The sequence below is a fragment of the Cebidichthys violaceus genome, unplaced genomic scaffold (assembly GCF_023349555.1).
Source record: "Cebidichthys violaceus isolate CVI_PGR_0920_01 unplaced genomic scaffold, fCebVio1.0.p SCAF_2, whole genome shotgun sequence".
Taxonomy (NCBI): Eukaryota; Metazoa; Chordata; class Actinopteri; order Perciformes; family Stichaeidae; genus Cebidichthys; species Cebidichthys violaceus.
The window spans coordinates 6083681-6110161 of NW_027176372.1; the positions used below are offsets into that span (position 1 = coordinate 6083681).

Genomic DNA, 26481 nt, shown 5'->3' on the forward strand with positions numbered 1-26481 from the left:
TTGTGGCTCAGAAGATAGAGCGGGTCGTCCCTTAATCAGAAGATTGGCGGTTCAATCCCTGGCTCTTCTAGTCCATGTCGATCCTTGGGACACTTAAACGCAAGACACTTTAAACCATCGGTGTATGAATGGGTATGAATGCTTAGATAGGTGGCACCTTGCATGCATCAGTGAATGAATGGGTGTGATCCATTTGGTGTGAATGGACTAGAACGGCGCTATACAAGTACAAGTCCATTTACCATTTACCACTGCAGATAGTACCCTCTCAGTTTAGGAGGGATTCTCAGCTGATTGCCATAGAGACACGGTGTGAAACTGCCATGACAACCTTCAACCTGCCACACGTTGAATCCATTCTTCGGCAACCAAACAGAGGGTAGTGTACGGTAGAGTTTTGCGGGCGTCCATTCTTTAAAATCTTGCTTGAGTGAATAAAAGAATTGCTAATAACCGTAGCTTGCCTATTTAAAAAGTGGCAGGTTTGTGCAGAATGTTTTAACTCCACCTTCTGGTATTGGCTCAGCTGGTTTGGAACTACAACCGAGTCCATACCAAAACAAGTATCAAATACTCTGCAGAACTTTTGTCGATGGAAAACCAAAAAAGAGAGAGTCGTGATGAGTAGAGTAATGCAGTAATAATGTGGCATTCATTTTTTCTTTGTTTAACTTTGTTAAAATGTTGAATGGTTCTGATTATAATAGCAAGTGATGTAGCAGATATTCATTTTTGTTAGAATAGACCCAAGAAACATGTTTCAGATTTTCAGGAAACCTCTAAACGAGAGACTGAATTGAGTCCCCAGAAGCTACCAGCTGGACAGGAAGTGATGTCAGGACATTTTTTTTATGGTATTTAAAAGTCAATGGGTACATCCCAAGTCTCTTATTTGTCATTTCCTCGATTCCTCGATCCTTGCATGGTTAGACGCAAGTGAGGGAAAGAGGGACGCAATTAAGAGACTTGGGACGTACCCCATTAGTCTTTCAGTACCACTGAGCTCCTCAGAGTATGTATGGTGTATGAGTCCAAAGTTACAGCAGCGTTGTCACGTTGACATCAGAGCAGAGGGAGGAGACACGGAGGGGAGGAGGCTGACTGCTGTGTGTTCTTTTAATGACCCCGGAATTTATTCAATAAACCGTTTGCTTCTTAATTAATGCTCTAATTAGACTTCCTTCCTCTCACTGCCACCCAACCACACACACAGACGCGCGCACGATCTCATACACAAACACGTGCGATACAATTGAGGTGGTGACCTTGTGATAACCTGTGTTCATCGTTCAATGACCATGCCCCAGCAATCACACACACACACACACACTCACACACACACACACACACACCTTGGACATCACCATCCATAAAGTAGGTATGCCCCCCACCCGACATGTTGAATATTATCCACAAAGACTCAAAGATTGAACATATTTATCAGTGATCCAGCCCATGCTGCCTTAATGGCCACTGAGAATTAATTAATGAGTGTAAAGGTCAGGACACACTGCAGGGAGAGAGGGAGAGAGAGGTGTAATGCAACAGGAAACACAAGCTGCACAAGTCCATATAAAGAGAGAGAGACAGGAGGGGTCAGAGGTCAAGGAGTCAAATTTGAATCAGGAGAGCGAGAAAAGGTGAAGCACCCCGTTTGACTTCTTGAGGTCGCTCACAGTTGCTAACTTTACAGCTTTGACTACTATTGATAGCCATGTTTTTCTTTGTTTACATTTATTATGATATGTTTACATTCATAATGAGCATTTGGGGGGAGTGGCTTTGGAGGGAGGCCTCAAGGAATGGGCTGTCAGTGGAACTTTCCAGATTTAGCGACTTTTGAAGCTAGTGCTTCTAACTATTTTATTGGAAAATGATTCATTCATCAGCAGCAGGTAGCTGTTTCAGTGAAAAGGCTCTGATGAGCCCACTGTACACTCCCTGCCCAGCAGAAAACAGCAGACAAACAGTTAGAGACTAGCTGGTGAACACAGTGGAGCATTTAGCAGCTACTTACATTTGGAAACCTGCAAAAACGGTGCTCAATATTTCCTGGAAGGGAATTTGATTAGTTAATTTACAGAAATGTATTAGCTAAAAATTTGATGATTAATTTTGTAAGTCATTGAAATAGATATCATTTCTTGTTTTCAGCTTCTCAAATGTGAGGATTTGCTGCATTTCTCTTGTTTTATGTCATTGTAAATGTGTGAATATCTCTGGTTGGAATACATAACCTTTGTGAAAATTGTAATCACAATTTTCAGTATGTTCTAACATTTTCAATTACTTGATTACAATTTTGAATGCCACACCTATGTTTTCCCAGCTGAGCAAGACTTAATATGAGGCTTTAGCTTCGTCCTTAAGGTCTCTTTAGGAAATGTAATTTTCTTATGGGATCAGCAGACCAATCAGAGTGACTTATGAAGCTACAGTGGAAGTTCAACCGGGGACCCCACCTCAGCACTCTTTACACACTACTATTATTTGTCCCATCCAATCATTTTACCCCACATGCTTCATGTTATTTCATATCTAACGGATCTATTTTCAAGTGATTTTATCCAATCACAGCAATTCTCTTTTTCTTTATAGTTATCCCTTAATCATTCAATCAATACGACTGTATATGTGTGTTCATTGGTTTCACTACAGTGAATTGTTCTCTCTTTGAATAAAGCTGGACGAAAGTAAGATTCCAGTAAACTCCGTATTCCTGCGTTTCACTGTCTTGTGCTGCCATCTTGTGGATAACCAAAACACTGCAACCAGAAATGTTAACATACTGTAGAAAATGAAGGCTGTATTCAAAAATACTGTGAGAGCTTAAAACCTAAAAATTCCTTACATGAAATCTTAGCTTAAGATTTCAAACTGCCACTAAGCGATAAGTGAACGGGAACATGTATCTGAGCTACAGCAAGAGCTAAGAGGAGAGTGTTTGTTGGACTTAGATCCATAAAGAAAACAGGCTCCATCAAATGCAGATGTGGCTCTGTATCTGCTTGAATATGTAAATAGACAACTGTTTGCCAACACATCCTTTTGAGGTGATTATTTGTTATTATTCTGATAATTTGTCGTGTTTTTGTTCCTATGCCTCCAAGAGAACAAAAAAAATGAATGCTTTAAATAAAGCTTTAAATATCATATATTGACATATGATTACAGCTAGTAAATGTACCATTGTAATATCAAGACAAATTTAGGCTAAATTTTACATTGACTCAAGTAATTACTTCAGAAGGATTTGTGTATACAATACTCACAATACAGTGAGTGAGGAATTTACATTTTAATTGTTAGGACAATGTTTTCGGACAGACAAATTCCTATACGTTTTTCAAATGAAGGCCTGCTGTAAAGTGAGAACCAAACATGATCAACATCATTCACCGTGTGTTTTGATAGGGGCAGGAGTTTCTGAGGCTGATAGCCGTTCTGCATCAAACCTACAACATCCTTCAATCCTTCACCTGGCTGAACTATAACAATCCCTTTTCGGACAGCAGGTGGCAGTAATGTTTAATTCAAGGCCGTAACCCGTTAACTGAATAAACAAAGAAGAAGAACCATAGCAACGATTGAAAACAAGATGGCGGTGTCAGCCGCTGTGTTTTGGTCCACTTCAAACCTACTCTGTTTGTTTCTCTTGTATACTGCCGTAACTACACACGAAAATGCAACAGGCTACAGCTTGAATACGACATATTGTGACCAGAACGTAACAAATAATGTTACGGACAATTATACAACCACACAACCTACAGACTTTTACTCGACAACCCAAACAACACCGAGACACAACAGCACAGAGGAGCCCATTCAGCCGACATCGCCCGCTGAGCCCCTGCCGGTCTCCGGCCGCCTGCTCACTCCTGTCACTAAAGGTAATCTGTGGCTGGACCGCACTGCACTCCTCAATTATTAGTATTACGTTACGTAAAATAGCTAATGTTAGCCAGCGTAAACCATGTTCCACATGTGTTGTGGAAGTATTTGTAGGGCCAGTTAACTGTCTTTTTACGTATCAAAATGAACGGCGTAGTTTATATTAAATCAAATAAATGTGTCCCGGCTGATATCAAAAGGACAACTTTGAACTGAGATGTTTTTAAATGGAGTTTGGTGTAAGGGTGTAAAATACACCCTTACAATAAAAATGTGTGTGTGTGTGTGTGTGTGTATATATATATATATATACACACATTTTTATTGTTTGCATTTCGAATTTCTGACTGAAGAAAACGAAAAAAACATGCACATTATACACACCCATGCATATAGATATCGACATGTTCCTGTAATCTATTATGTTGAGTTACTTTAAGAGCTCTCTAGGAAGCAGTGTTATACATATACCTATATGTGTGTAAATAAATAAAGATATGTATATACAAATATATATATATATATATAAATATATATATATACAAATAGAACAAATAAATAATTTTCTTTTTCTCAAATTCTAATCATTAGTCTAGTTGACTCTAAATATTCCGGAAAAAGTTTCCAACATTTGTCACTAAAGCTTTTCTTTAATACATTCATGATATTCTCCTCTCCAGTCTCTCTTAGACCTTTTTTTCAAAACTTCTCTCTCTGACTCGTACCTCTGACAGGACAATAAAACATGGTCCACAGTTTCTTCTTCTTCTTCACAAAATTCACATTTTCCATTATTATGCTTTCCAATAACATAAGAGGGAACTGTTAAGATCAGTATGGCCATTCCTTAGTCTTGTCATAATCATCTCCTCTTTTCTAGTTCGTCCACTAGATCCTGCATTCCCAACCAATGGTTTCTTTTTAAACAGATATCGTCTTTTACTCCCTTTATTCCATTCGTTCTGACGTATCTTTTTGATTTGTCCCTTAATCACCACTTTAGCTTCTGACTTACTTATATTTACATTAACATTATGTCTTCCACTCTTCAAAGCCCTTTTTGCTGCTTTATCCGCCAACTTGGACCCACACAAAATTAACAGCCACCCTCATTTGATGGATTCTGGAAAGTGATTGTAATATTTCAAACAGTAAATCTTCTCTGCTTCTGGAGGGGCAACATGTCAAACTCGTTAGCGCTGCACATGAGTCTGATGCAATTACTACTCTCTCTGGCCTGACGTCCTCTACCCACTGTAATGCAATAACTATGGCCATCATCTCACATGTAAACACAGATAAATCATCGCTGAGTCTCTTCCCACACTCCAAATGGAATTCTGGGATTACTGCTGTTGCTGCTGCTGTTCTACCAGTTTTAGGGTCTTTAGATCCATCTGTATAAATCTGTATTTAATTGTGGTAACTGATGGATGACTTGAAGATCTTACAGTTTCCAACTCGTTCATCTCTCATCAGTTCAAGGAGGCCAAGATCAATTTCAGCATGACATAAAAAAAAAAAAAAGATAAACAAAGAGGACGGCTCACGTGTGTTCAGCCTGGAAAATTACATTTACTCAGAAACATTAAGGGTTAAAGATAAAACAAAAAATAAACTTGAAATCAGAGGATATTTATTTATTCATCAAATATTTTATTTTGTCATCGAAGATGTTTTGACAAAAACGAGAAAATAGATTATATGAAATGACCTCTCATCTTGTGAGGAAAGAGACAGGAAGACGTTCAAATCAGGGAGTACAAAGTATAAAATAAATACCCACAATTATACATCATATTTTTTGTTGTTTTTATGGTAACGTGATATGTTGCAGCAAAGTGCTGTCCTATTGGTATTTACACCATTTCAAGCCCTCACAGTCTCTCACACTCAAGCACTTACCAGGTGACGTCAGTAAGTCCCTGAGGGTTCAGGGTTTGAGGCTTTAGGGGGGACACTGGGATTGGGCCAAAGTGTAAAGGAAATAAAGTTGTTGCCATCTTGGTGCAGACTACGGAGTACACAGACTACGCAGACTACGTGTCATTATTACTATTATAAAGTATAGGTGCAATATAACCCTCGGCAACACTTCTAAGTACGCAAACAATATGTAAACATTACAACTATAAATGCACAAACACATATAGACAATATGCTTTTGAAAATAACTAATGTACATAACATAGCTGCTTATTAAAATATCCACGTGCACATTCAAACATATCATAGATGTACAGGCACTGGGATATATCCTGCATAGCTTTACACAGTGCACATGCTAATGACCGTGTAATGTCAACACACTACCATCCCATCCCGGACTGTACACTGCTTCCCTAACAACAAGCCATGGATCACCAGTGACCTAAAAGCTCTTCTTAATAAGAAGAAAGCAGCTTTCAGGTCTGGGGACAGGGACGAGCTCAGGAGACTCCAGCGCGACCTGAAGGTGAAGATCAGGGAGTGCAAGGACACCTACAGGAGGAAGCTGGAGGCCAAACTCCAGCAGAACAACGTGAGGGAGGTGTGGACGGGGATGAAGCTGATTACTGGCTTCAAGGTTGGCGGGAGACAACCAGGGGGCTCCCTGGAGATGGCCAACGAGCTAAACTCTTTCTTCAATAGATTTAGCTCACAGCCCTCATCTGTCTCCTCCACACACCTCACCTCACAAACACCTCGGCTGCCTCCTCCCCTCCCCCCTCTGTCCCCCCTGGTGAACGGCACGGACAATGAGCCCTCTACTTCAAAGGGCTCTTCCACCACCGACACCATGACCACCCTCCCCCCCTCTCTGTGAGACTGGCCAGGTTAGAAGACAGCTGGAGAGACTCCACCAAGGAAAGGCTGCGGGACCTGATAGCATCAGCCCCAGGGTCCTGAAGACCTGCGCCATCCAGCTGTCTGATGTATACAACACCTCTACAACCTGAGCCTGAAGCAGGAGGAAGTCCTGGTGCTGTGGAAGACGTCGTGCCTGGTTCCTGTACCAAAAAAGCTGACACCATCTGGCCTCAATGACTACCGACCAGTTGCCCTCACATCCCATGTGATGAAGGTGCTGGAGAGGCTGGTCTTGGCCCACCTCTGACCGCAGGTGAAATCATCACTGGACCCTCTGCAGCTTGCATACCTGCTTCATGTGGGAGTGGACGACGCCATCATCTACCTGCTGCAACGCGCTCAGTCGCACCTGGATGGAACCGGTGGCTCTGTGAGAATCACTTTCTTTGATTTCTCCAGTGCATTCAACACCATCCAACCACTGCTGCTGAGTGAGAAGCTGCAGGTGGTGGGGGTTAACGCGTCACAGTTTCTATCTATCTATCTATCTATCTATCTATCTATCTATCTAATGTATATTCTTGCAGTAAAAAGCACACCTACACCAAGGTGGATAAACTTTGCTTTGTTGTGAGAATGCCTTTGTCTAACCTGAGCATTGCTGTGTGTTTCAGTTGGCAGCTTGTGTCCCTGTGACGAGCACAAGGATGTGTGTGACATCAACTGCTGCTGTGACAGAGCATGTAGTGAGGAGGTTGCTCTGTTCACCGGCTGCTCAGTGGACACTGTCAGGCAAGTCTCCCACCTGGTCCAAAGGGAGGATTGGGGGTTGCTGCTTACTAGCCTGCTGTGTCTTTCATCATTTTCAGTCACAATGATTCATAAGTATCATGGACCTGCAAAGGGTTGGCACTGTAACAAAGCAGAAAACAGATTTCATTTACTGTCAATATTAAAAACACATTTTTCAAACAATGGCCAAACATGGAAAAATGAAGGCCAGATGTTAATAAAGTCCAGATAAAAACATTGGGGAGGAGTAGAATTACAGTACTCTAATAGCTCACATAGTAAATCCAGTGGGATGTACATTTCCGCACAGTACAACAAAACAGTCATGTCATACTCACCACTCTGCTGCTCCGAGTTTTCCTTTTGAACAGAAATACAGTTTTTTATTCACTTCTTAATTTAAATCACTTAACACTTACGTTTTTAGTTTTTTTTATGAGTGGTGTTTAAGTCATCATCAATGCAACTCAACTCCTCAATTTCAAATTAAAAGCCTAGAAGGTAAGGGAGGGCTTTAGCCCTTTGAGACCCTAGGCTTTGAATATGAAATATCAGTGCGGGAAGTGTTGTTTCAGTGACACCAGCTTAACATAGATGGAATGAGGCAAAATGGAAGAGACTGGAATTAACAACTGAATGAAAACAATATTTCCAAGAAAGTGAGAGCAGGAGATTGGTGGAGTTTTTGTGTGAAAATTATGTGGAATTTAATCAAGACAAAAAGTAAATACAATAAAATATTGGAAACAGGGGAAACTAGAAATAAAGGCATGCTGCTTCAGATAAAGGTCTAGTCCTCCCTGCAATACATGAAACCCAGGAGTTCTCCTCAGAATGTAGAGATGTTTTTAGAAACAATCTCTGTAACTGACCAGGATGCAAAGCTGGTGATTAAAACATTTTTAGGTCCAATCACCTTTTTAGGCAGACCTTTGACTAAGAAGGCCACTGGGCCAGTTGGCATCTCTGCATTTCTCCTAAAAACATGTGCAGAGGAACTGACATCAGCATGATGCCCCATCTTTGGATACGTACACCATCCCCACCCACCGGAAGAAATCAATAATGTTGCACAGATGATGCTATTAATAGCATCACACAGCTGGTGACTCAACATCTGGAAGACCCCAAAGCTTATGTACTCCTACTGTTTGTTGGTTTTAGCTGAACTATTAATAGACTACAGCCTCACATATTGATTCAGAAATTGAAACAGATGGATGTTATTTATTTTTATTTTAGGATGATATTTGTATTTTTTACCCAATCGTACCCAGCGTGTTAGGTTTAACAATGTAACCTAATATCCCAGATTAATCAGCACTGGTGCCCCTCAGAGCTGTGTTGGCACCCTAGTCCTCTTCATAGTACACTAATGACTGCACTAGAATCCATCCTGAAAACTATATCATCAAGTTCTCAGCAGCAGTTCATCAGTTTACCACTCTGAAATAGAGAGATTTATGCAATGAATGATGAATGTGAAGACTGAGGAGATGGTAATTGACCCTTTGGCAATGGGTGATCTTAGGCTGGTGGTTATTCACAATAGATGAGCAATGTAACATCTGTCTACACACAATATATGTTCTGGCTCATCATTGATGTTACTTTTTTTTGTTTGTAGTGGCAAAAAGCAGCTGTGCAGCAATGATGTAGCGACTTACTCTTTAGGGAGCACGATTGATGGCTACTCAGAGCTACAGTCATCTGTCCGGAAGGAGGCTAATTACGACGTCTTCTGCATTCACTCACAGAACCGTAAGTCATTAATGGTCCTTCATTTGGATTTGAAATGAACTATGAATAAAGCATTTTTAAGAAAATATCAATTATTACTTAAGTCTGACACCAATTTTTTAATCACTGGATTTAAATGAACATAAAGTGATGACTGCCGGCATGCCCCCACTTTGGAGAAACAGGAGTACAGGAACAAACTAATGTACAGCTGGGGACAGATGCAGGAGCCAAATGTATTTTAGACACCTTAAGAAAATCAATATCAATTGGTGTGTATGCTGTATTTCAAATATTTCACCTTAACTGTAGCTGTTCTGTGCTCTCTTTAAAGCCAGTAGACTCCATTGACAAAAATAGTAGTTTTACCTTGAAGAACATGGGAGGTCTTGTACTGCCTCAGTCAGTTTGTTTGTGTTATTGTGTGACTTTGGTATTTTAAAGTGATAGCTTGGATTTACCAAAGTCACACAGTAACACAAACAAACACACTGATTGAGGCAGCGGTAGACGAGCAACTTCCATGTTCTGCTGGTTAAATGTTTTTGTCAATGGAGTCAGTTAGCTTTGAAGAGAGCACAGGTGAATATAACACTGCTGGAAAGGGCTGTGCTCAAGATAATTCACTGACTAGGGATAAGTACCTCAACCACACTTCAAAAAATCCAAACCATCCCTTTTATGCAGAATTTATGCAATCATCTTTTTGTTTTTATTGTTTTTATTTTTATGAATGTATGTTATGCAGAATATAATTGTATGGCTACTTGTACTTGGTACAGTATGCAGCTATGTAACAAATTACTTTACTCCTCCAAGTTTGTTTCATTTGCTGACAATATGTTCTGTCTAGGTGCTGATGGATTATCTCACCCCTCTCCTGCTCTTCCAACTGACAGCAACTTTGACTCACTCTTCAAGGAATTCACTAGCTTTAGTTTTGGCTCAGAGAACGGTGGTCCGGTGACCCCTGCAGAGCTCCAGGCCTTGTCTGGATACCAGGCAAGTCTCTGTTTTGAACAGTTAATCCGTCTCCATTTGTCTCAAATTGATTATTTGTAATTATCACGAAAGAGCAGTGTTCATTCTCTGCTGATGGTTTATGGTTTCAGTGTGGGGATGTGATGGTGACAGCGGGTGAGAGTGGACAGAGAGGGATGTTCTGGCTGCCAGCTCCTTGTGTCACTGCTGACTGTGTGGACACCAATCCTGCAGGTAACTGCAAGGGACAGTGCCACTTTTGTTAAAGTGTGGCAACTGTGTGATAATTATGGGATAATGATGAATGCTAAAAAGTAGTGTTACTGTAGTGGAGTAGTCATTAAGTCAGCAAACTGACTCAGCAATATTTGTAACACAGCAACATCTATCAAAAATTTGAAAAATATGTAAATTCTGTCAGATTATCAGACTAATGAGGCTTTCATATCAGAGACCCGGCCCAGATGTGAGTACACTTGACCGCATATTCCAGTTTGTTTGATTAGTGTGAACACTATCGACCTATCCTTCCCGGGTACAGTTTGTGTGTATTCGAGTACAGTTTACTGATCAGGTTTAAAAACCAACAGCACCAAAACAAGGAAGTGGACTGCTATTTCACGCAAGTTATTTAATTGCAGTGAAAATCAAGGCCACAGAGAGAAAAATGTGAAAGGAGTGAAAAACGCCCCGAAACTGCTTTGGGTTCAGAGGGTAGCCAAATCCAGTGTTCTTTTCCTTCAAGGAAAAGAACACTTTCAACAAGGCCGGACCGAGAGCTGGAAGGTGGTAAAGGAAACGCTACTGCGCTGGCTCTATGCCTGTGCTCAGGCCCTTATTATTATCATTATTATTATTATGATTACTATTTTTGTCCTTTGGACACATTTTTAGGGTACTTGCCATGCTCAAAAACCCAAGGCCCGAGATTCTCCTTTGATCTGGCACCGCAGTGGCAAGTCTGTCAGTCAGGCGTCAGGAAAGTGTCAAAGTAGCGGCACTCGCTCTACATCCGTCAAGAAGCTGCCGAGCAGAGCAGGTGGGGCCACAATTCGGGAGAACACCCATTGTTGTCAAGACAGGTCAGCTGCTGGTTTTACTTCAATTCAATGTATTTTTGTACAGCCCAAAATCACAAATCACAAATTTGCCTCAGAGGGCTTTACAATCTGTACACATCCTCTGTCCCAGGACCCTCACATCGGAACAGAAAAGAGGAAGAGACCTTAGAGAGAGCAACAGAGGAGGGATCCCTCTATCAGGATGGACAGAAGTGTGATAGATGTTATGTGTACAGAACGAACAACATAACAGAGTTACAACACATTCAATGCATATGACAGAACCACGGCAGGAGGCCAGACCATAGGCCAGGTATAACCAGGATCCATGGAAACCTGCGAGGCCAGAAAGCACAAAGACTCTGTTGAAGAAGCAAAGTCAGTAATGGGACACAGTTGAGCCACAGTTGATCCACCCGTTCTCTTTATACATCCTTAGAGCAACCACATCATCATTTTTTTGTTTCTCATTCATTTGAATTCATTCCGCTAGTTTTGAAACAAAAAGGAACAAGATACACTCTTTACAAATACTTACTTTTACAGTAATTTACAACAATCGGCTATGACATTTAAAAAAAAAAAAAAAAAGTAACTTTATTTGTGTGTGGGTTTTTGTATCGTTTTCGTGGCATCAAAACATCAGCAGACATAGTGGTTATGTCGAAATGTAAAATATTAAATACAATAATACAATTATGAAAATATCTTTACTCTTTCTCTGCTTAGATGTAGGTGTCAGTAGGTGCCATGAGCTGCCAGTGCCACTAGATGTCAAAGAAGTGCCACTAGCTGCCACTGAGTGCCAGGCTTAACTCTGCTGCCCATCAGATGTCAGCTGTCAGTAGGTGCCAGGGTGGCTTTACGACAGTTTAATAATTTCAATGGAGGATACAGGGTTTACAAATGTCTCTGTTAAAATTAACAACTGTTGGCACTGGCAACTCGTGGTGAGTTTTCATTGAACGACCTTGACATGGTGTGGCGCCCATTTTGCACTGTTCACCATGAAACAGGAAATTGTTGTAACTCCAAGGTACATTGTCCAATCTGCCCCAAATTTCTTATGCATGATACTGGTCCAGGCCTGAGCACGTTTCCATGCCAAAATGTTCACAAACTCATAGTGCCACCTACTGGCAAAAGGAAATGACATGTTTTATACTTTTATGTAGTGCTGGGCGGTAGTGTTTATACAACTACTAAAATATTTATTTGTAAAAAGGAAGCCATGTTCAAGTTGTTGGCATATCTATTTATTTGTAAGTTCTGTTTTTACTACGTTGCAGTTTGCACAGTAAAAATAGTTTACATTCTGCAACTGTTTCATGCATTCTGATTCCTTCATATATTGTAACATGTTGTGGGGCCACGCAAACTCTATAGTAGTCAAAGCCTTTATCGTGAATATTGTGAGTTTTCGTTGAACTCCTGGCTCAAGAATAAAGGTGACTGGGTTTTAGTGTTCAATGCCCCTTGGCTCTTGAACTCCCTGCCTGACATTTTATTGTCCTGAAGTCCTAAAATGTTTTAATCCTGGTTCAACCATGTAAAGCTCTTTGTAACTTTGTTTTGAAAAGCACTTTGAACATGAGTCACACGACTGCTGTCATAATACCTATAACAAGCATGGTACAAAGTGCATCCCAAGTAAAGACAGCGACACACGGTAAAGGGTGAGAAGTGTGAATTATACGGTGAAACATTCAGGAGAGTGGTGTGAATATGCTTCGTCAGAAACATAATGCAAAAATCCCTCATACTTTTATGTAATCATATTGAGATTATTTCATCTTTACATGGCATTTTTTATACTGCATCAGTTTAATACTTCTTTCAAAATTGACTTACTTATATTTTGTAAAAGGAATACTTAGAAAATACATAATAATAATTATAATAATTACGTCGTATCATTGTAATTTCATATTTCAAACATGCTAAAAGAGTTTAACGGAATCGTGTTTTTCATTTGCGTGTTGTTGCTTACGTTTTTCCTGTTTGTCTTCCCAGCGTTCTTAAAGGATCAGAGCAGTCGGTGTTCTCGGCGTGTGGTCCTGAAGCAAGACTGCGGATCTCTGCTTGCTCTCAGCATGGACACCTACACCGACATCCGGCTCTTTGCTGTGAGTCCCACATTTACTCTGCAATACACTGAAAGAAAACATTTACCTTCAAACACTGTCACATCATCAGTGAGGGACGTTTAATGCACTACAGAATATACACTGGTATTAAAGGGTTAATCCACCTGATTTACAGTAAAATCTTTTGTGGGTTCAATCATTTTATTTATTTTAAAGTACAATACCTAACAGCTGAAGTCATCTCTTATGTGTTGTAATTTACTTTTTGGTGAGTTGTCTTTTTGTCCACCTTCTTTTCTGAATCTGCTTCAGCCATTTTCATTTACCTGTGCAAAAAATTGACATTTACCAGAAGTATTTCAGGTAGATGGAAATAGTTTTTAAGTTTTGAGATTACACATTTTTTTACATTTTTGAATAAGAAAACAAAGTAGCATGTTTGTGCACAAGATAAATGAGTCACTCTATTGGAAATGCTGAAAAAACAGAGAATCGGTTGATGTTAAGTTAAAGATGTTAAACCAAATCTTTTCCACTCAACAGGGGAAGACTCAAGATGCAGCAGTACGTATGCCTAGTTTTTTGTTTGATTCTGTAAGTAAATTAGGTGATCGAAAGAAAATTAATTGAGATATTTTGATAAGCGATTAATCATTTAAGTGAAGTCAGAATCAGGTTAAATGCTACAACCTTGTAACAAACATCTTGAAACACATGTTATGCAAAATCATGCCTTCATATATATATATATATATATATATATATATATATATATACACACACACACACACACATACTGTATAGTCACACGGTCTCTCCATTATCTGAAAAGTTATGTCTTCACACTACTTTATATTGTTGACATAACATTTTAACGTCTCCTGCCTTACCAGGAAATTTAGTAAGACACTGACAATCGTGTTGCGCAAAGAATAGCTGGACCACAAAAACATGTCACATAGTGCAGTAAGTTAGCACAGACAAAAGGTTGACTGCTGCAATGTGAGTTATTGTCATATTTGCATTGACACAACACTTTAATCCACAACAGTGAACATCCTGTCTGCTTTTAACAATGCTGTAATACACTGCAAACGTTTGTAATTATCCCATGATAAAAACATATCTATAAAAAAAATTAAGGAAAAATTGGAAATTATTGGCTGCCTGGAATGCTAGTAAAACACACTGAAACAAGACTAGAAGTCTACAGCCAGCAGTAGTGATTTGAGCTAAGTGCTAACATCAGCATACAAAGGTGCCATGCCATTGTTCTGATGGCCCACTATTACGAAACCCCAATAGTCCAAAAATTGTCCTATTGGACCAAAAGCCCATTTGTCCGACAGCCCGTTATCAAGAAAACAAATAGCCATTGTTCCAAAGGCCCATTTCTTCTGAAATGCAAACTCTCCCTGCAACAACAGGAATGTCAATAGTTTAGACCAGAGGCCTTCAACAGGGGGTCTGCGACCCCTAGGGGGTCTGCTGAGGTCCACGAAATTTTTGGTTGATTAGACAATTTATTTTTTTTCTCCCCCAAACATGAATCTGTCCATTATTTTAATAGTTCAGTATTGTATGCAAGATAACAGGTATGTTTATGCATGGCAGTGGTACTAATAGGCCATCACTAATTTTTGTTTCCACATTTATGTTTAAAATAAAAACGTGAACGTGAAAATAAAAATGTGACTTGTATGCATGATTATCATAGAAGGTATGTTTCTAAATGCCAGTGGCACGGCCACTCTACTCACTGTAGCTTGCACATGTTTAAAATAAAAACATGAATATATGAACCTGTGTATTATTTGAATAGTTTAGTATTGAATGCACAATAACAAGGTATGTTTATACATGGCACTAGGCCCAGTTTAATACAAAACAGAATTTTATACAATATACTGTATATAGTAGGGGGTCCCGGCTCCATCTCTCTATCAGTTTGGGGGTCCTTGGCCTGAAAAACGTTGAAGACCCCTGGTTTAGACTAACCTGATAAACCAAAATATTGGACACATGCAATGTTTGACCTTATGGTGGTGCCAGATGAAAAGTCAGAGGATCACTAAAGGTATTACAATTCCTCCGGATGCCTGTACAAAATTCAGAGGCCATCCATCCATTAGTTGAGGTTTTTCAGTCTGGATTAAAGTTATGGAGCAACCGATCCACCAGCTTTGCTTTCCTTTGTAAACAAACTCTACAAACAATACTGATGTAAATGAGAGCAGAGGGTAAATCTGAAAAAATATTTGGGTTAAATAATTGTGGATAAATGTTGGCTAATGTGGATGTTTGTGATGTTGCTTGAGCTTGTTCCTGTAGAGGTGGCGTCAGTCGTCCTGCAGTCTGTTGATGGGACTCAGACAGAGCTGATGATCAGTGGTGGAAAAAACCTCAACCCTCTTCTCCTGAACCCGACCGTCTGTGCTAATGTGGTGCTGAAGGTGAGTCTACTCCAACACGCAACCTGTATTTTGAGATTTATAGCTGAAGTTTTAGACTTAGAATGAAAGCCCTTATAAATTAAAGAAACCATTGTCTGCTGAACCAATTAGACGTTTTTATCTCCATAGGTTGCTTATGTGACTAAATACAATCCAGCTGGTGAGATAGTGAATGTGACGGTGTCTCTGGTACTTGGATTTGTCCGTGAAGCAGCACTGTCCCTGGAACAGGAGTTTCACATCACATTTCTCCAGGTTGATCTCAACAAGGCATTGTCTATGTATTATGGAGTGTTGTCCACTATGTTGCACTCAGAACCACCATTTTAAGTGGTATTTACTTACAAAACAGGTTTCATAAAACAAGATCAGTGTGATTAAAGGATGGCATAGTCAAATGAACGGATCAGGTCCTTGCTGGTAAATTTCCCAGGACTGCATTGTAAGGACAGCTTGAGCTTTCTATTGTATCTGAGTTGTTGAAACTAATAGAACAGTTTTCAACTGCCTCACAACTTTAACTTTATTTGTCCCCCAAGGTTGCAGTATAGAGTGCAATATTAAAAATGGCAGAGGAGACAAAGCTTAAGATATGACTGAAACTTCTGTAAAGACTAGAGTGAACCTGCTCTCCATGCAAGGGTGAAGATTTGTAAAACATTTTAGAATCTAATCTGATGATGTAGACACTCGTAGCACTCAAATTGTGTCTTGATTGCAGACATTTTGATGATAATGTAACAAAAATCATTGGGTTGCTAGGTTGCTCCTTAATGTTTTAAATTTGCCTGATCCTCTATTTTTGAGAAAAGCTGCAAAATGACTGTAGAATTCTAGCATTAAAGGGAAGTTTCCCTTTCAATCATTGATATGGGGTGTTGAAAAAAGTTTTTTCTGACAAACTATGTAAATGTAATAAATGAAAACTTGTTATTTTTTAAACTCAATGTGCATAATTAACTTTAGATTGTCTCTATTAAACAGGAGGATGGGGAGGAGGCGGCCATCCACTACAGTGGAAATCCAGGTTATGTGGTTGGACTATCTCTTGTGTCTGGAACAAGAACAGCAGAATATCCTTTCCCTGCCTGGACGCTGGATTTCCCTCACCTTGATTTACAGACAGCGCGAATTGAAACATTTTAGTTATATCTTTGGACAGTAGTAGTATGGATACTTTTGACAGTGTTTGATGAGAAAGGGATGGCGTTCTGATGTGCTACAAGATCCAGGATTTGTCCTTAACAGTTCTTGTCACAGGGATCGCTCGAAGCATCGACCCCAGAGACACAGTATCTCTCCTCCACAGTGCTGAGGACCAGGACTGTCTGCAGGGACCACATAAGCGCTCCCCTGTCCTGTTCGGTCTGGACTCTGTGTCTGGCTGCACATTAAGGCAGGACATATTTACACTCAACACATCTGCTTACTATGTTCAGGTACAGTGCTTCCTTGTGTCCTAATACATATATGATGGTGACTTGTCTTGTCCCTGCAGACTGCAGGATGCTGCCAACTGCTCCTTGGTCCTTCAGGTGCTTTTGGATGTTTTGAGAGGACCAAACCATGCCAATTTTGTGGCATCTTTTGGAAACTCCCCACTAGACCATCCACTGGACTGGGTGCCGATCGAGAGCAACTTCAATCCTGTGGTGAGCATGGTTTGAAAACAGAAAAGAGTCTCAGGTCTCGTCTCATCTTCAATCTGATTGGAGAAATGTAAATCATTCCAGACCAAATAAGTCCAATACCCATCTTATGTCCACAATATAATATCTATAAAATTTCAGTGCATTTTTATTTGTGAGTTTGTGTGTCTTAAGTGTTTGTTGTTGAATTATTTCCCCTTTTTTAAAATCATATTTGTCTTTTGTTTCTCTATTTAATTAATTTCCCTTTTTTCATGACTTTACACATATGATTGTTGCAAGTGGTTGAGCCTAATTTGTACATTTGTATGACTTCGCTAATCGCTACTGTTTGTGGGTTAAGTGTACGGTTTACATACCACAAACACTCAATCATTCTTCAAGTCATAGTCAATTCCAATTTCAGGTTGAGATATTATACTTTTTAGCCTTATATAGAAAATAAGTTAAAGACACTGCATGTTGACAGAAAGCTCATTTGATTTATGGAATCTGTGTTGTGGGGCCACAATCCAGTAGTATTGTTGTGTTTTGCAGGAAGCACAGAGTTGCAGCATCCCACTGTCGCTGCACTTACAAATTGAATGGACTAAATATGGATTGTTGATGAACCCCCAAGCTCAGATAGTGAGCATCAAAGAAGTGATCCAAACCAACACCACCAGTTTGGTAAGACTTGTTTTTTCATAAATACTGGCATGACACTTGCAGGTTTTAACCCTCCCAAAAACTGTAATGGCAGTCTAATCATTTCTACTGTGTCTGACTGTCTTTGTTCTCCCTCAGGACATATTGTCTGGAGGAAGCAGCATCCTGTCAATCAGGAGCTCAGTGGCCTTTGTACCAGTTTCTGCTGCTGCTCTTCCTGGTTCTAGAGGCACGCCTACCATCAATGCCAAACTGCCCTTCGATTTCTTTTTCCCTTTTGTCTGAACACAGAACACACAGGGAAAAAGGGAAGAAGAGTTCATGTTCCCTCTTTTGTCCGAACAGTCCATCTGGATTCCTCTCACTAGTATATGGTAACATTTACCATACACCAAGCACTGTTTGTATGATCTATGTGTTCCTGTATATTGTGTTAACAATGTAAATATAAAAAACTTTAACAAATGTTTTTTATCAATGAAATTACTTAATTTACTGACATGCTATACATACACTCTGAAACATTTAGTTTTATGTACTTATGTTTTAGTCATCAGTGTGAGGAATGTTTCAAATATTTACTATTAAATTAAGGCCATGGCTTTGTAGCTTTATGGAGTGACATCCAGTAGCATCGGACTATCTGACATTTATTAGACATACAGTATGCAGGCCTTTAACTGGTTTCCATCACTATAATGACGAGAAAACTGGATATGGATCCACTGATACAGAAATTTTAAAAAGATGGTTTCACTTCAGGTAATGTGATAACAGTTAAGGATTAGTCAACAAGTAGTAGGAATACTGAAATCAGGTCTAAAATAAAAGTTCATGGAGTGTATAGTTTGAATATAGTGCAGAGAAGTAAGTGCTCCACAAGAGTTAACTCGATGAGTTAGAAGACTATGCTGTTCTTCTTCAGGAGGGCTTGCAGTTTCTGGTTCTCTTGTTCCTAAGATGGATGCAGACAGAGAGAGAGAAGAGTCAGAATGTTGTTGGACATCATTCAAAGCGTACACACCCACTGTCAGTTCAACTGTGCTAGCCCAAATTTGATAGATTTCTGTCCTAGCTATAGTGGAGATCATTTTCAGAATACTTGTGCTGAGATTCCCCAAGATTTTGTGCAGGTAAGATGCATTATACACTACCAGTCTGATTGTCTGACTGATCAAGTAGTTTTGCAATTGGACATTTTTTAGCATTGTCACCACATTCTGAGACCTCAGCCTTTACATTGGTGAGTACAATGTCATCACTGATGGAACCCATTACAAGGGCTACAAAAAATGTAATTTAAATAAACATTATTTTCATGAAAACAGCTAATGAGCTGAAATTCAATTCTGAAAGCCTTTATTATTTTTTGTGAAATGTAAATATTTTGAGTCTAAAAGGATAAAGCTGAGCTGAATAAATACCCACCATCTCTAAGTTTTTAACTGTAGGATACAAAGCACCCCCAGGTGTCCAGATGAACTCAAAATGTCACAATATCATCAATCATAGCTGTGGCCCTGTGGACATCACATCTACAGTATGATTTTGTTTAAGTTGACATATGACAAAACAGTGCTTGTGGACATACAGTACATTTGGGTATCTGGAGTGCCTACCAAACTGTGAAAAAAAGACTACCCAATAATTTTTTTGTGGGCTGGCTAGATATGGAAACATGTGATTCAACAAGCCATTCAGATTTGGCTCCCATTCCTAAATCACATGCAGGTTCATTTGAACTTAAAGAAACAGCCGCTAAAAACGGAGTGTTTCAGAGAGAGGTGTGAACACAGGTATATTCAGACAGTATGAGAAATGTGTTATTTGAACATTAAAGCTTGTAAACATGTTCTAGTAGAAACGCAAAATACAAGTATGAACCTGAAAATGAGCATGATATGTCCCCTTATTATACTATAAATCTCTGCTCTTGTATGTGGAGCATTAGAAAGCTCATTAAATGAACAGAGTGCGAGTAATCTTTCTGATCTAGTATGAAGCAGTTATAATGAATCACCAGTTTATCACTGTGCTCCTGTAGCTCTGTCACTCTTTGAACGAGGTGGTCATAGCTCTCCTTAAGCTTGTGAATCCTCTGGTCTGCGCGGGTTTTCACTGACACCATGATACCTGCAACACATTCAGACAGTCATCTGGGCGTGTAGCAACTATGCTGGCTTATAGTGCTCTTCTTTTTTGACATGCACATTTTTACTGCAAACTCAAGAGAAGCCATAGAAATTAAATCAAGTAAATGTATGTCATCAACTGGGCCTAAGGCTGCTGGGTGAGGAGGGGAGTCTGTGATTGGGTGTCCATAGTCTCACTATCATGGTCTTTTAAGTAGCAATAATTATTGTTATACAATATACTATAACAATCTAAATGAACATGTTTTATCTAATTTTACCAAAGACTATTTAGCCACAAATAATTTAAGTGTTTCTGGATGATATACCACTTTATAAAATGTATACAATTGATTCATAATAAAGTCAGAATTATATTTATTTTTGAGACATGCCTAAACTTGCTCTTTGCAATTTGTTGTGACCATTCCAAAGATTTGCCTCCAGGACTTCCAAAGTCTAGGGCCACATTAAGGAGGCTAGGTTAGGTTACGCACAGATAAACCACAATATTTTTCACTTACAGCAACCGTAAACAGTTTGATTACAAACATGAGGTGAAGCAGGGCCCTGTCTTAAAAAGGTGCAATGTGTAAGATGTGGCCAGAATATTAGTTAAAAACATTCGAAAAATGAACTAACATTATCAACAGAATGTGAAGTGGTTACAGTGTTGACGTTAAGTCAAAGACATCAATGTATCAAGGTAGACCAGCGACTCCAGTGTTCTGTGTGGTAAAATTCCAGTTTTTGTCAAAGGAGTCTTGTGGTTCTGAAGAGAGCATAGATACTCGTTGGAAAGGGTTGCGTGACGGGAAGGTAAATCGGTGAAAATACTTGAAATATAGCCTACACTTAAACTAATATTGATTTTTTTTTTTTAAGTGACAAATATACATTTTAATACATTACTTTGCTCCTGCCCAGGTACTCCCGTATGTTTCTCCAAATTGGGGATGTGCCGACCGCCATCTACTGTAGGTAATACACTGACTAAGGATAAGAACTTCAAAAAACCTGAACTATCCCTTTAACGTTAACGTCTAGTGGTAGAAACACACCCCCAGAGAAACACACACTTGTTGTAGAGGCGCTGGCTCTGCTACAACACAAGTACCCACACTGTAAGATCAAAAAGAAACACAAGCTCCACCTCCCTGGCACCCAGACAGAGCACCCCAACCTCTTCCCATATAAAAAATGTAATTCAAAACGGCAACACCCTTTACATACTTCGAGGCAAAGTGTTACTGACCATTGATGATTCTGGCCACCCTCCAGAGTCGCAGCAGGATGAGGAGACCCATCCCATCAAAGGCATCCTCATGGAAGATGAACACAATGTCCAACACAAAGGAAACCACCACCACCGCACCATCAAAAACCTCAAACTTGTGTTGAAAGAACTCCAGGCGATAAGCGTACAGCTTACCAACCAGCTCCACCATGAAGAATGTGAGAAGAGCCAAGCTCAGGTAGTGGAACACCTGCACAATAAAAGTGAATGGTATTATACAAAGGTCTTGATAAGAACTGAGTTTTGCTTGGAGCAAGTGGACAAATCTGTCTCTCACCTCAGGAGCAAGGTGGTCATGTTCCAACTGGATCACAGACAGATCTATAAGCAGCTCCGCAAGAACAAAGATGGCATCCACGATTACCAGACAAACCACCAACACCTGGAAGCAAAGTCAGTCAATCAGTGGGAAGTGCCTCTCTTTATACAGCAGTGATGTGCGGTGAGGTTCGTGGCTGTTGAGGCACTGACACTACACAAGTGAGATTCCGCGATAATCTGTGTAACAACCACGGATGTATAAAGAGAACAACAAACACACACAAGGTTACTTTACCTGTCCGATGTTGAATTGCTGTTGATTTGGTCATATTTCCTTGTTTTTTGAGACATTTTTAAGCTTGGATATAGAATCTTACATTTTTGTGGTCAAAGCAAAATATAAGAAGAAGAAGAGAAGTGGAGAAGAAGAGCAACGACAGAACAAACATAAACCTGACCCGTGGGCTCTCGCACGCCCTCTTCTTTGAGGCAGAGTAGTGTTTGCCTCCCCTCTGTGCTTTTTCACTGCGGTTTAATGTCAGATCAACAACACTAAATATGTTCTACACATACATGAAATACAGTACCTATTATATGGAAAGAAAGGACATATAATAAAAGTGTCTACAAATATTACAGTGGTGAGAAACAATGAGAAAGCAAAGGGCACGCGCTCAACCCAGTTAGTGAAGCACAGCTCGTTGCTACCTCACCTCATGTGTCTCCTCTCTGTTTGAACAGGATATGCGCTAATTCAGCGATTTTGATTATAAAAATGCTTGAAATGATTGGAATCATACTGAAATTACATTTATAGCACAGATCAGTCGAGAAATATTAATATTTATTTAATTTTATCATTATTTGTTTTTTTACTTTTCATGATGCCTCCCCTGACCACACGTCCCTGTTATACAGCGACTTCAGGGGGAGCTACACCAATCTTACCCATCAAAGTGGGATGGAATAGTTTTACATTCGCTGGACGAACAATAAACTGTTTTTGGATCAAAGCGGACAACTTTAAGCTCCAGAAGGAAGAAGCCCATTCTTCAGAGGAAGAGATGGACAAGTTCTTTTTTTTAAATACATGCAAATGGACATTTTTGGACGGTAAATGCTACAGCGAACCCGAATTCGGGTCTGTCGGGCTTAACAAGTCGACATTTGCCGGTTGTAAGGACGAAAATTTCCTTAACTTCCGAGGAATCCCTGCTGCCATACGGAGGATGTATCACCACGCAGCTTGAAGCTCTGGATCCCGAATTTAACAAAGAAATTCGAAGAACCACATTGACCGCTACAAAGTCATCTTAGAGTAAGAGGCTTGTGTCTGGGCAGAGATAGGTCATAGTGTGTTTATTAACTTTTTTTGTTTTGTTCTAAATTTACTGTACTGTTCCGTGTTATTGTGTAATCTTACGGACTGCCGAGTTCTGTTAGTGCTGTGAAGAAACTACTGTTGTATTACATGCTGCTGTAATAGTGTTGTGGTTAGATCAGTCCTTTTGAGTGAGGTTGGTAACTGTAACTTTATCAGTTAAAAGACCAGTGCTGCCGAATCTGAGTTCGCCAGTTGGGTTTCTGTGTGTTAAAGTAATTGTTTCTGTATTTTACTGCTGCAGTGAGGATCTGCCTTGTTTTGAGTGTTCCCTTTTTTTCTTCGCCTTATTGTTTAACTAACCCACGCGCACATACTCATCATACACACATAGGTTTTGCTACTCATCTCAGATGCATGTGGTGTGCAAACGCAGCCTCAATCGTGGCTCCAACACCATTTTTGTAGTTTTGAGTAGCATGATCACGTATGAAACTACATCTGCCATTTTGGTAGTCTAAACTACATCCGCTATTTTGATAGTTTTCCCTCCAAAACGCCATTTTGTAGTATTGCGTGGCATGGTCACGTCTCACTTCTTATCGACATAAATAATTCTATTAATGGCAATAATTTTGTTTTTATACTTGCTGATAACCAAACACGCGCCTGCCTAAAACAAGTAAAAATGCAAAACATTTGTTGGTTCCATTTTCCATTTTCCTCTGTCTTGTAAATTGAATATTTTAAGCGTTGGGGACAATGGTTGGACAAAACAAGCAATTTGAAGATGTCCCATTTGTGACATTGTTCCCATACCTGTACCCACATCAATGCCATCAAAGTGGAGAAACCATACAACTTGTTTTCATACTGATGGATCATTGCCCCAGATGCACTGAGAAGAGTAGAGTGGCGTACCTGGAACCGCTCTGAGCCGTAGAGCCTCTGCAGTGAATCCCTGATGGTCAGCATTGTTGGAAACTGGCCAGTGGCCGGAGTCAGCTCCTCGCTGTTCACATGCAGCTCTTCATCCTCCCACGGGACCGGCTGCGCATCGCCCACGGTGGTGAAGTAGCCTAGGTACCGAGCCATGACTGTAGGCTTAACAAAAGGAGTGGACCAAAAGCCCCACCTCAGCAGCTCACCTCAGAGGGAAGAATGTCAGAATGGATTCAAATGTATATCAGACGCTGTAGATTAGGATTACGCAGCGGTTTCTCTGCACTAACTTTATAAATTGCAATATACAAAATGTTGTTCTGTTAGGAAACTCCTCCGGTCCGTGCCACTCGATAATAGCAAAGCCAAATATTGTTGTAGAAGTTGCAGACTAATGTGAGTCAAGACACTGACAGCCAGAAACTGTTTTTACCATTTTCCACTCTGAGCTCTGGGACAAATTTCTCCATATGTTAGACAATCTGAGTTTACTTCTCCTTTTTTAACGTTTGCAACATGTTATTGAGAAAGCAAACCTTCACCCCCCTCCACACACGCAGACACACACAAAACCCAAGGGCTACTTGGTGAAGGAAAAAAAGTCATGAGATTGCGCACAGTTGAAATGAAAAACATTCTACCAATCCAATCATAGCCCATGCAAACTGTCTGGCACTCCACACTTTTTCTACACTGTTAGCCTAAATGAAGTCAAGACATGGATTATAACTTTTCTTTAAGTAGTACCTACTGCAAACAATAAACATGAACATATTAAAAATATTTTTCCTGCGTTTCCCACCAGATTTAGCAGAGATTAGAGCAGCAATTCGTGTGGATAACCTGTTCTTTTCTGTTTCGTGAAAACTCGTGATAAAAACATCCGTCTTATTTGCCAACCCAGCGTTTTTACTGACAGTAACATTGAAGGGTTCCGCGAGAGGCAAATATGTAACGCGTCAAAGCTGGCGTTGTTACTTTGCATAGTAGCCTACGAGTAGTGTAACCGTTATGCCGGATTACATGATTTACCTTTCCACCTCCACTTTGACGTTTAAAACGCACCTTTCTTCTGCTCAGAGCAAAACTCTGAGAACTTCGAGCAGAACAACTCCGCCTTCAACGCAAACCCCGTTCTGAGCAGACAGCCTGCCAAACTACGTTTAATTAAATATGTAGAGTTTTTATGTTGTCTCACTTCGCCGTAAACATTAAACAAACTTTTACTTAATTTACTACTTACTACTTGTATGCGCTGCTTATACTACATCACACAGATGACACTACTAACGTTAAACAGGATTGCCCCGCCTCCCAACAGATTGACCAATAAGGTACCTGCATTTCTACAATAGACGTTCCTATAAATGTTTCTTGGTAGATTATATACGAGCCGAATTAAAGTGCTGCTCCAAAAATATTTTGGACTTGATCTTGAAAGGTAATTACATTACCATACAGTATATGTTAATGTTTGCAAGGCAATTAGGATTAATTGTAGTTTGCTGTGAAATAATTGAGCTGTAGAAACTGATTCTAATTTGCATTTCCCAAAACGGATTGGCATCCTTTCACGCTGTCGACTCTTTTTTTCAGCAATTTCAAATGGCTAAAAAAGAGCCAATATTTGAATGGAACGTTTTTATTGGGGGGATTATTTTTTCATGTATCTTTTAAGCAGGCCTAAAGACCTACAGTATATTAGATCCATATTAAATCCAGTTACATTCTGTTTATTTTACATGTGCTGTTGTGTATCTTAAACACACAAAGTGTTTAAATTATGCTCTCAAAGTTAGCACATAAACTCTTTCTGCCTTGTGCAACCACACAAATAGTGTTCTCCAAACTACAACTCTAAATCTGCACTGATAACTCACAAAGGCCGTTGTCTGTGATCATACTGCCATCTACTGGCTTTATAAATGCTCTGCAAATATGAGAGTAATATAGTATTATGCCCAAAACAAACGCTTGCGCATCACATGCAATTAATTTGGAAGAGATTTATGGCTGGTTGGATTACAAAAATAACAAATTAGGAAAATTGCAATAATGAGAAATTATGATTATCATAATTATTACTAACTAATGATGATTCGGACACATTAAAACTAGAATGAACGACTCACATCGGCTCTAAAATGTATTTCTATTTCTGTTTTTAATTAGTGCTTTTGAAATAATAATTTTATATACCAATGTATTGAGGACCTGGGAGATCCCAGTTGAAAGCACCAAATTGCACCCTACACAACTTTAATAGATAGCATAGACTAGATAGATAATATATTTGCCATGGATCTTTATTAAAACACTATCAGGGAGGTAGAGGCACCATGTCAGTTATTTTTAAGGAGACAGACATATGCACCAGACAAAGATTTCCTTATGTGCTCTGCCTATTTTTGCTAATATGCAAATTAACTGTAT

At 39.6% G+C, this 26481-nt stretch overlaps 2 protein-coding genes across 6 annotated transcripts; one reads left to right on the forward strand and one right to left on the reverse strand.

The window, feature by feature from the left end:
- Positions 1-3598: 3598 nt before the first annotated feature.
- On the forward strand, positions 3599-18618 carry tctn1 (tectonic family member 1). Of its 3 annotated transcripts, none has more exons than XM_068714185.1 (14): positions 3599-3893; positions 7359-7476; positions 9104-9237; positions 10070-10218; positions 10329-10431; positions 13272-13384; positions 13889-13939; positions 15664-15798; positions 15928-16053; positions 16783-16871; positions 17057-17194; positions 17297-17450; positions 17985-18116; positions 18234-18618. In XM_068714185.1, exons 1-14 carry the CDS (start codon positions 3599-3601, stop codon positions 18378-18380), a joined length of 1884 nt encoding a protein of 627 aa, XP_068570286.1. In that variant the 3' UTR covers positions 18381-18618. The 3 variants fall into 3 exon arrangements, with proteins under 3 accessions (XP_068570286.1, XP_068570287.1, XP_068570288.1); XM_068714186.1 differs by having other exon boundaries at positions 13889-13909; positions 18234-18617; XM_068714187.1 differs by lacking the exon at positions 15928-16053.
- A 106-nt stretch (positions 18619-18724) lies between these two features.
- Positions 18725-25329, reverse strand: hvcn1 (hydrogen voltage-gated channel 1). 3 transcript variants are annotated; one of them, XM_068714191.1, is made up of 6 exons: positions 25292-25329; positions 24028-24254; positions 21802-21906; positions 21483-21714; positions 20116-20228; positions 18725-19050 (listed from the first exon to the last, which is right to left on the reverse strand). In XM_068714191.1, exons 2-6 carry the CDS (start codon positions 24199-24201, stop codon positions 18994-18996), a joined length of 681 nt encoding a protein of 226 aa, XP_068570292.1. In that variant the 5' UTR covers positions 24202-24254; positions 25292-25329; the 3' UTR covers positions 18725-18993. The 3 variants fall into 3 exon arrangements, with proteins under 3 accessions (XP_068570292.1, XP_068570291.1, XP_068570289.1); XM_068714190.1 differs by lacking the exon at positions 25292-25329 and adding an exon at positions 25114-25285; XM_068714188.1 differs by lacking the exon at positions 25292-25329 and adding an exon at positions 25081-25285.
- Between the last annotated feature and the right edge of the window lie 1152 nt (positions 25330-26481).